We start from the raw sequence: 11,374 nt of genomic DNA, 5'->3' as shown, positions 1-11,374 counted from the left end.
TTGCCAATGTGATTATTTCCAGAGAGCTTATATAACCTCAACTCAACTCATTAGATCTTTGTTTTCTCCTTTCCCCCCATGAGTCCTTTGCATCATTTTTCACTTTTCTTTTGGTTTCTATATAGAGCCTTTATAATACAAACTTAACATTATCAAGCTAAAAGCTTTCATTATTGATTCCTGCCATCTGTAGGAGTTAACTTTCTGGAAGTCTTGTAATTTAGTGTAAGTATTTCCTCCATTTAAATTAACAGGAGTAATTTATGTAAAGCATTTTGCACATAGTAAGCTCTCACTAAATGCTATCTATTATTGTAAATGCTGCTGCTACTACACTTACTATTACTAATTTTATAGCAAACCATATGCCTTTTTCTCCCTATTGAATTTACATTAAGCTATATAAGGAACTATCTAGACAATATGAGAATGCATGTTAGAATCTGAACATAATTTTTCTTTGTAAATTTTCTGGCAATTGAATTTACTATCACTGTTACTTTTAGAAATGCCTCAGTGACTGTGCAAAACTAGAATCATTCCCTCAGTATTTAAGCTTTACATTTTTTTTGCATGTTAGTAAAGTTTATATTTTCACAAAGCTAGGTAGGTTACCATTACACATTTACTGTCATATTGTTAGTAAATTTCTTATAAATGTATACTTACCATATTTTCTTACATTAGTTTCCTAGACATTAGTGGCCTTCCAAAGACCTTTTAGTTCTTCACTTTGTTTAGTTATTTACTGTCATAACAGGTGGGAGTTTTCTTTAGTGAATTGTTTATATTTAATTGCCTGCCTTGCAGCCCTCTATATTGCTAAAACTTTTTCATTAGTAACTCATAACTCTTGCTCTTTCCATAATGTCAATATCAGTATCTGTTTTTCAAAGAGACTTCCTCTTACATACAACCTGGTGTTTTACCTACTCCATGGACTTCAAGTTCAAGCCTATCAAACTATCTCCATGGACTATGGTCTCTCCCTTCCTTCCTTTCTTTTCTTTCTAGAAATACACACACAGACACAGAAACACATAATCCATTGGTGGTAAGGTCTGATATGGGTTGCTCTGTGTCTCAGCCTTCCCCTCAAGCCTCCCCTACCCCCAAAAAGAGAGTCCTAACCTCCAGTACCTCAAAATGTCATCTTATTTGGAGATAGGGTCTTTACAGAGGTGTCAAGTTAAAATGAAATTATTAAGGTGGTACCTAATCCTATATGACTAGTGTTCGTATATAAAGGAGAAATTTGTTCACAGAGACAGACACGCATAAAGGGAAAATGATGTAAAGAGACACAGAGAGAAGATGGCCATCTATAAGCCAAGGAGAAAGGCCTTGAAGAGGTCCATTTCTCACAGCCCTGAGAAGGAACCAACCCTGACAACACCTTAATCTGGAACTTCTAGCTTCCAGAACTGTGAGATAATAAATTTCTGCTGTTTAAACAATCCAGTTTGTGGTGCTTTGTTATGACAGCCCTAGCAAACTAATACAAGGTGCAATAAAAATTTGAGAAAGGGAGAAATTGGCTAAAGAGATCATTGCTTTGTTACTTGGATATCTGTAGCTTGTCTTTTTAGCTTCTGATAAACCTTAATGTTTACTTGCTAGAACATTATGTTCCTGGAATAAACTTTTAAAACTTGTTTTGTTTTATATAACCATGCTGTGGTGACTGGAGACCTACATTTCACTGAAAAGAGCAAGCCAGAGCCATGGATAAGACGCGAGAAACCGGACACATTTGTCACCTGTAAGTAGAGCTCTCTCCCTTCAGCTGCCATTAAGAAAAAAAAAATGCAATTTGTCTTAGATTTTCTCTCTCACTTGTTGGGAGGGGTGCGGCAGCGGGAAGAGAAAGGGTGTAGACAGTGGGGTGTAAATAAGGCAGACAGACGCTCCAGAGAGGGTGGGAATAGAGCTTCACTGAAGAAAAATAGATGAACCTGGTTGGTACAACAGAGCTTCCCCAGGTCCACCCACCACCCACCACCCACCGTTCCCCGAGCTCTGGGCTCTGGCGGCGGGGGCTGACGGCGAGCGGCGGGGAAGGGACAGCTCCAGCCTCGGCTGCTTAGCGGGGAGAAGCGAGACCTGCAGGTCCAAGTCGGAGCCGGATGGTCTCACCTTCGAGTGGGTGAGCTCTCCGGACCTCGGGTCAGCTCCGCGGCAGCCAAGGCCGGCCGCTCTGCCGGCTCCCGGCGGGGTCGCGGAGCGTCGGCTGGACCCGCCCCGAGCTCCATGGTCCGCCCGGCCCCGCGCGATGGTGACTCTGGGCGCCGAGGTCGGCGCGGAGCGAGCCCCCAGCAGCTTGCACAATGAGGGCGGGCGGCGCGGCGCGCGGCCGGCGGGGGCTGTCTCCGCGAGCCCAGCGCCACGGGAAGCGGCCCAGCCACCTGAACCCGAAAAACGCCAACAAGTAGTTTCTCGTTGGAGAGGGGCGGCTCGGCTGGGTGTCGGGACTCCGTCCGGCTGCCCGGAGCACCTCGTCCACTCGGACACCATAGCAGAACCACTTTTCTCTCGGTCTCGTTAAGGTACCTAGAGGCGGGAGGGCAAGGGGCTGATTTGCCGGGAAGGGCGTGCTGACCCTGCAAGGCAGGCATCCCCGCTCCGTTCTACACTAGGATTGGAGAGGTGAAGCCCAGGGGAGAGGTGGCTGGGAGATCGGAAACGGGGACACTGTCAGCCAGGACTCCCAGCTCGGGGATGCAGGGGGTGTGCCTCCAGCAGCTTCTCCCCGGGCCTCGCTCCTCCTAGAAAGCACCCCTCCGCCCGCAAGACGTTTGTTTTTCTTGGGAAAGGGGGATGGGGTGGGATGCACTGATCACTTCTGCTCCCCAAAATGGATCCTAGTCAGTCGTTTCCTTTCCCAAGTAATAATAATTTCAACAACAGCAGTAATGTGAAAAGGAAATTGGATCAGGAAATTTGGGAGAGGTCTCCTTGGTGAAAGGCACCAGCGGGGACGTTTTTTTTGCTCTGACTTCCGCGTTCAGTCTATTTGCCTGGCCCGGGAAGGGGAGTAGAGGTCGCGCAAGGGGCACTTCCCGCGAGCCAAGCAACAGCGGACTCTCCAGAGTTCACCGAGGGCTCGCGTTTAGTGGGGGCTCGCCGCCCAGCCTGGGGGTCTCTCACCCAACACTGCCAAGTTGCCTGGGCAGAGAGAACTCCCTGCCTAAGGGAACAGCCTCCCGGAGAGGGTAGGAGGGAGAGGGTCTCGGAATATGAGGGAGGAAAGGGACGGGGCACGGGAAGAGGACGGGGGTGGGGAGAGGGGGCGGGGAGGACTTAGTAGGGAAAGATAAGGGGTTTGGGGAGAGAGAGAGGGGGAGAGTTAGGGGCTGGGAACAGGTTAGACTTGAGGGAGGACAGAGAGGAGAGAGGGTGAAGGGTGAAAAGACGAAGGAGACAGAGCAGAGGGAGAAAGGTGTGAGGCGGGTGAAAGGTGTCAAGGAAGGTCAAGGAAGATTCGGACTGCTATCTCCTCAGTTCTCCAGAAACCTGGGAAAGGTATGATGCTTGAGGCGGGGACAGGGCTGGGCGCCAAACTCATCCTGGGAGGGCCCTTTGCCCCTCGCCTTTCTGTCAACCCTGCATCTTGGGACTCTCGGGCTGGGAGTGGGGGTGGGAGTCACAGCGCGGCTCCGCCGGCCGAGATCTTTAACTTGGCGCTGTGTTCGCCTCCCCCCAGTCATGTCTAAGGCACAGAGATGGGCAAGATCGAGAACAACGAGAGGGTGATCCTCAATGTCGGGGGCACCCGGCACGAAACCTACCGCAGCACCCTCAAGACCCTGCCCGGGACGCGCCTGGCCCTTCTCGCCGCCTCCGAGCCCCAGGGCGACTGCCTGAAGGCGGCGGGCGACAAGCTGCAGCCGTCGCCCCCTCCGCTGTCGCCGCCGCCGCGACCGCCCCCTCTGTCCCCCGGGCCGGGCGGCTGCTTCGAGGGCGGCGCGGGCAACTGCAGCGCCCGCGGCGGCGGCGACCACCCCCGGGGCAGCCGCGAGTTCTTCTTCGACCGGCACCCGGGCGTCTTCGCCTATGTGCTCAACTACTACCGCACCGGCAAGCTGCACTGCCCCGCCGACGTGTGCGGGCCGCTGTTCGAGGAGGAGCTGGCCTTCTGGGGCATCGACGAGACCGACGTGGAGCCCTGCTGCTGGATGACTTACCGGCAACACCGCGACGCCGAAGAGGCGCTCGACATCTTCGAGACCCCCGACCTCATCGGCGGCGACCCTGGCGACGACGAGGACCTGGCGGCCAAGAGGCTGGGCATCGAGGACGCCGCGGGCCTGGGGGGCCCCGACGGCAAGTCCGGCCGCTGGAGGAGGCTGCAGCCCCGCATGTGGGCCCTCTTTGAGGACCCCTACTCGTCCAGAGCTGCCAGGGTAAGGCCAGAGTCGCCCCCTTCCCTGTTGCGCCAACTTCTCCCAACTCCTTCCGCCACTTCCTGTTCTTTTCCGCCGAGGCCTCTGGGATGGGGGCAGGGGGAGAAGAGAACAGGGTTCCCTAACCAGGAGGCGAGGGGCCCCTCCCGTGCAGGGTAAACTCAGGGACCCTGGCCCCGATCCTCCCTGCTTCCTGCCCCCCGCCCCCCAGCATCCCCCTCCTCTCCTTCTCAACTGCAACTGAGATTTACTTCAGCAGAGGGGACCGAAAGGGCAAATGTCAGCTACTCTGGGCGAGTCTGTCCGGACCCTTGTTCGGAAACCACTATCACACTTCCTGTTGAGTTTCTTTTTCTAACTCTTTTGTTCCAACGTTTTCTTTAGCTCGGATGGCCCCTCAGGCCTTCTGGTCATCACGATTTGACCTTTCCTGTGAGACCTGACACTGCTGCACACCTGACTCCCCCAGAGCAGTGGCTCCAATTAGGGATCTAATCTGAGGGCAGTAGAGGAGAAATGGAATATATGTCTGTGGTTGGGCCGGGAGAGGGTGTGCCAGGAAGTTCATTTTGTGAAAATCTCCTGAATGTTGTTTGCGCCTGTCTCCTTCCAAGAGAGAGCAGTGCTGGGTTTGCTTGTCCCAGTGAGTTGACGGGATAGCCCCCTACACAGTGAATTTTGGAGTCTGATGCCTTTCCCCTTGTGCTGTATCTGTGTTTTCTACAGGTTGAACGCCAATTGGTCACTTTGGTGATCCTGGTTTAGTGGGAGTCTCTAAGTTAAAGACTGGGTAATTTAGATTGTAGGCAACTTTATTATACTCTATAGATTGTGATCCCATCCTCAATTTTCCTTTTCAGTTTTTAGCCTGAGTGACAGTTTAAATTTAGTCCTTGATACCCGCGATTAATTCTTCAAAATCCCAATGAAGAGATTATAAAAGTAGCTAATAATGGTTTCTCTAGTTTTAAAGGAAAGAAAAGAAATATAAATAACCGAAAACTATACAGTATGTTAATGGTTTTTAATTATATGTGAGAACGGAGTACTGTATTTAGTTAAATCTTTGTAACTGCATGTGTCTGGTTTGCTTCTGACACCCAGAAAAGATTCCCCTTGGGCAGAATGGGAATTCTCCCAGCTTAACTTTGGCTCCATCCTCATTATTGTGTTCCCCTGAATGTCAGAAGTCTCTGCATCTGAGATGTTGTGCAGTTGATAACATGTCAGAAGATGTGCTTCTGATACCACTTTAGAAGTCTGAGGATATGTTTTGTTTTCAATTTGAAATAGAATATCAAAGAGACAATTTAAAGCATTGCTACTTTATGGGATCTGGTATTTAAATGCATACATAAATTCTAGTATGTCCATGTTCTCATATTTGAATGTAGAATTACTAACTTCAACTCTGAAATCTTCCTTTTAAGACCATTCTGTAAATTCAGCAAGAGTTGGCATTCAGGGAAAAAAAAGTGCATATTTATTTATTTAAATTAAATCATGGACTCATGACTCTTACCTCTGTTGTTTTGGATTCCAGCTGAGTGCTACAGTGCTCTTTCCACTTGGCAGCTAAAAAGATAATCTGCATTTGTTTTCAGACTCATCCTGTAATTTTCTTATTTTATATGGTATAAAAAAAGACAGGAAGTTTTATTATCTTTCCTCATAATAATAGAATACATTTTATTGTAGACCGGGTTGCACAGCAAAAACTTTAAGATGTTCAATTTTTATTATTGCTATGGTAATTGATTCTATTGATTATTGGTCAATGGTTAGACCATTAAACTGAAAATAGTTTTTTAAAAATCTTACTAAGATTTCACTGTAGTAATATTAAGGATTTGACCTGCATCCCTTTTAGGTGAGGAAAAGAACACAGATAGATTAGAGATTAATACAAGGTCAAAGAGCCATTAGAAGTAGAATCAGCTGAGGATCATAGACCTGGAAAATTTCTTTGAGGTCACCTCGTGAGGACCCTGTATTTTGTGGATGAGGAAAATGAAGACTGCAGATGCTCAGTGAGGGCCAAGGTCATACTGCGAGTTATTAGCAGAGCCAAAATTATGCTGGAGGTCTCATGACATCCCCCCCCAGGCCCTTTCCACCACAACCACTGATTATAACTGACTGTCTGGCTTGTGAAATCTCTGCAAATAGTGTTGCTCTTGAGATTTAATGCAGCATAGGACAGTCACTAGAATTCTAACTTTGAAAGGTCATCTATGACATGTGTGTATATATATATATATTTTTCCAGGTCTTTGGCTGCATCTCCCAACATTAGAGTGCAAATATGGGATTCCAGTTTTCTTAAAATGAGCCCTGTTTTAACTTTCCATTTTTATTGACCAGTTGATATGTAATGTTTTCCATTTTTTTCAGATTGGCTAACATTTGTGGGACTTGTCTTCAAGAAAATCCCTTTTCAAATTATTAGGGGTGGCCTGAAGAATACTCAGAAGTCACCATTCTATTTAAATGTGATTTAATATTTTTATATGGACCCTTTTAGTTCAGATGATTGACAGACAATGTTATCTGACTAATTTGATAAATAGAATTACATTGGGAGGTCACTGGATGAAATTATATTTTGCATGGACATGATTCTAGGAGACATAAAATCAATTATCAAGTGGTTTGTTTCAGCTGTGGTCTTACTGCCACAAGTCTCATTCTTAATAGAAGTATTTAACTTTTATAAGCCCTCTAACTTTTCATTTCACATTAGTTCATCTTTTATTGATATACTTGAGATGAACAATTTTAACTGTCCAAATTCTATTTTCAATTTGTTATACCTGTTTCAACATTGTCCTTATCCTTTCCCAACATTGAGGAGATTGGCTCAATTATATAATAGACATGTTTAATTTCTAACTTTTATGATCTAAAGTGGCAGACTGAAACAAGAGTGATAGGAACTGGATAATTAATTGAATTCTACAACATTGTATTTTTGCCTTTTGTTTTGGTTGGCATTTCCCACTCCTCTATTACTTTTAATTTATGATGTAAATACATATTTGAGAGGTCTAAATTGTTCAGGTTAACTTGGTAAATAAGTTTATAGTTTTCATTTATGAATTGTATCCTTAAGAATAGTATTCCAAAATAGGAATTTTTAAAAATTTAAATATAAGTTGTCATGGAAACCTGTTGTTCAGAAAATGAGATCAGGAAAGAAAAGGTGAGATTATTCCGTTGATGCCACTGAGTGATATTTACAAATAGTAAAAAGCAAGGAGGCATAGATGTTTTTGTAAAAATGTTCTGCATTGCATATTTCCAATTTAATGTCTAAGTTTTAGAAGGAAATGAAGCTTGTATGCACTTTCCTATGAAGGCATATAATAGTAAGTGAACAGGCACCAAGCAGAAATTCTTTAATAGAACTTCTAGATTTTTTAGAAGTTTGAAAAATAATATAAGGGCAAAATACTAGAATAAAAATATTTTAAATGATTTTTCCCAAGATTACAGAGCTAAGAGTGGTTATAAGTTTCTACTTCTCCCTCTTCTTTTCACTTATTTTTTGGGGGAAGGAGGGAAAGTGATTGAATTAGGTTCTGGTCTAGAGTGTGGCCCTTCTTTGGCAGCATGTATATCTTTGATTACCTGATAGACTTTTTTTTTTTTTTTTTTTTTTACTCTCAAAGAGAATTTTAGAAAAGAAAAACAAAACAAAACAAAACAACTGCCATAGAACCATATTTAAGATGTTGGCTCTTTGGTGTGGGTCTGGATCACTTCATATATGTTCTCCAGACCTTTATCCATATACCACTATATGCAGATAATCCTGAACTGTACTTGGATTATGATAGTGAATCCACCATTTTTATAATCTTGAAAATATACACTTTATTAGTATTTTAAATTATTTTATTTCCACAGCATTACTAAAATATACTCCTTAAAAATATTCAAATTTAAACTTAAATATCTAGAATTGGATTCAGAATTGCAAATATGTAATTTACTTTTTATGGGCCATTTTTTCCTCCACCTCAAAGCACAAAACAAAACAGGAAAGAAATTATCTAAGTAGCTGTTTGCTAGCTTTAAGTGTAACATTTAATTTAAAAAAATTATAATAAGGCAAAGACAATTTGAGTCATATATTAAGATTAAAGAAAGAAAATGTATTAATTCTTGTTTTGTGAGCCTTGCTCCAGTTAAAAGAATTAATGGTCAAATATAGCTTGTTTATAAAATATTGTTCTTAATTATTAAAATTTTAGAATGTTTATTTAGTCAGTGAATACTGATTGTGCAATCACTGTACCAGAAACTATGTAAGCTACTGGGAATGCATGAGAAGATATAGTGCTTTGCCCTCAATAAGCTCGCCACTCTATTTATAATAAAATATTTCCTAAAACATCTATTCAATTAAAAATGCAACAAAAAAACAACAAACAAAATTCCAGAAATATTATAGATGTTTTCCTCAAAAAAAAATCTCACATGGAAATATTGCCTAGATGTGCAGGAAAATATTCCATCTAGAAATGATGGTCTCAGGAATTCCCTGGTGGTCCACTGGTTAAGACGCCCGTGCTTTCACTGCAGAGGGCCCGGGGTTCAATCCCTGGTTGGGGAACTAACATCCCACAAGCTGTGGGGCGTGGCCAAAAAAAAAAAAAAAGAAATGATGATCTTAAGGTATTGTTAGTCTTTATTTTATTATGTGAAAATGTTAGGCTTTTTCAATCTTGATTTTTCTGTTTTTCAAAGTGATTTATACACTCTCTTTTTGCAACATTATTGAAGAATATGGTAAAGGATGTACTTATACCAAACAACTGAATTATTTGCAGGGTGGTCGAGTGTCTTCATCCCTTCCATTTTAATTACAAGTTATGACCAACCATATGACAATGCAAATCCAAACTTCAGGCCCCTAAAAAGAGTCTGGTGTAATAGTCTGGTGTGTTTGCATTTGCTGTATAAACATCTAAGTGTCCTTTGACCTTTTCCAGGCCACTAATTGTATAGTTCACAAATTAATTTTATTCTTATATTCTGAACATTGGATAAGATCAGAGAGTGCCTCATTCAACATATAATTTAAAAAAAAGGTAACTCTAATAGAATTGTATTTTCAATAGTGTATTTGATCACAAACTAGGTGATCTGATCCATTGCTGGGGCATTAGGCATGCCAAAGGTGAATAGCTGGACAGATTAGGTATGACTATTTTCCGTTATGCTTTCCCAAGAGCTCATTTGTAGACCTGAGTTGAGAATACTAAATGAGAGTCAAGGAAATTTTTCTTCTCTGTCAAGAAGATTATTTTCAAAGCAACTGAGAACAAGGAAATGTGTAGGATTATAAAGAAATGCAGGTCAACCTTTCCCATTAGAAATATGTATCATTACTATTTATTTTTACTACTGCAAATAAAGTAAATGCAGTTTTCAGATCTCATATATTTTCCAAATTCTGAGTCATTTATCCTTTTTATTATGGCAACCTTTAAAGTATATCTAAATGAAATAGTAAAGGACACTAAAGGACTGATAAAATATAAACACAGATCTCCATAAGGAAATATATAGTGGCAACATAATCTAAACAATAACCATCAATATATGATATAAACTTAATTCAATTCTTTTTGAAGTATGAAGGGCTTTTCTTTTGGAAGAGCAGTCAAGATTTTTTTTTTTATGACAGGATAGCATTGCTTTTTTGCTTTTCTCATAGGTTGAAGGGTGGTGATTGATTTTAATACTCTGTAGTCAATATTTTCTCAGAAAGTGACTAAAATGTGGGTGTTGGGAGGAGAAGAGACTAGAAGTAGAGAATATATGGAAACAGTATTGGAAAAATGCCTGAGTTGGAATCCATGAGACCTAGGCACTAACCTTGATTTCACAACTAGCTGTGTGACCTTAAAGAATTTACTTCATCTTCCTGAGTTTTGATATCCTTCAGCCTTATTCTGAAAGAAAAAAATGGGGATGACACATTGGACTAGATAAGTATCCAAACTTCTTTCCAGCTCTAAGATTTTGAGGTTTGGAGGAAAAATAAGGATAGTGATTGCTAAAAATCCCTTGGGTGGGGGGAACAGTACGTCTGCACTGGTTTTGATTGTACTCTAGGGACCATCACACTAATAGGGTAAACTAGTATGGATTTCTTTTGTTTTCTGCATTTTACCTTTCTGCCCTTTTTTTTCCCTACAGCTGTTGGGTAGCTGCTGCTCTGGTTACCATAGAAACAGGTTAGCTCCTAGCTTCTTGTTTCCATTGAAAACAGCTTTCTCTCAACCACATATTGATCTCAGGAAATCATTTTGCTGTGGCTCTGTCATGAAACCCATAAAGATGATCGGCTCTGTCATTTCCTAAGTCTAAGACTCAGTGCAGGTGTATGCCCATCCACCCACAAAGATAACTGATTAGATAATCTCTGTTTTATTTCCATTTGAAAAGTGCCTTGTCAAAGACACCAGCCTTTTCCCCTTCCCGAATCTTATACAGAAGGGAAAGTCTTATTCACTTGAGGATTTACAGATATGCCTAACACACTGAAGTGTTTACAAAATAGTGTCAAATTATTTAGTCCTAATCTCTTTCACAGCTCATTCTATCAGAGTAAGCATAGAGAATGGTATGCTGTCTAGCACACTTCATAAGCTTGTATTTTAATGTACTCATTAATGAAGACTATTTCAAGAGAAATATATGTATGTATTATATAGGACACCATATTTCTCTTTTGAGAAAAAATAGTTTTTCTATTTCAGTATATACATATTTACATAAAAAGATATATTCGCTGTCATACTGTAGATACACACTCAGGGTTTGTATATGTTTGTATATGTTTATAAAATTTTGATATGGATAAATGAAGGAAGAGACTCATGGGAATATGGCTTAAAGTTTTGATTGAGAATATTAATTTGTGTGTGTGCATGTGTATATTTATATATATATATATA

General features: G+C 41.9%; 1 protein-coding gene across 1 annotated transcript in view; it reads left to right on the top strand.

Annotated features, from left to right (window-relative positions):
• The first annotated feature begins 2,346 nt into the window (after positions 1-2,346).
• KCNC2 (potassium voltage-gated channel subfamily C member 2) overlaps positions 2,347-11,374 on the top strand; it is a 195,823-nt gene continuing 186,795 nt past the window's right edge. Inside the window, 2 exon segments of the mRNA XM_036866244.1 lie at positions 2,347-2,546; positions 3,704-4,403. Of these exon segments, the coding sequence (XP_036722139.1) occupies positions 3,723-4,403 (681 nt within the window). The 5' untranslated portion in view covers positions 2,347-2,546; positions 3,704-3,722.

Source organism: Balaenoptera musculus, chromosome 10, assembly GCF_009873245.2.
Source record: "Balaenoptera musculus isolate JJ_BM4_2016_0621 chromosome 10, mBalMus1.pri.v3, whole genome shotgun sequence".
NCBI classification, from domain to species: Eukaryota; Metazoa; Chordata; class Mammalia; order Artiodactyla; family Balaenopteridae; genus Balaenoptera; species Balaenoptera musculus.
Note: the sequence above shows the minus strand (reverse complement) of the source record. Positions and strands in the feature narration are given on the sequence as shown.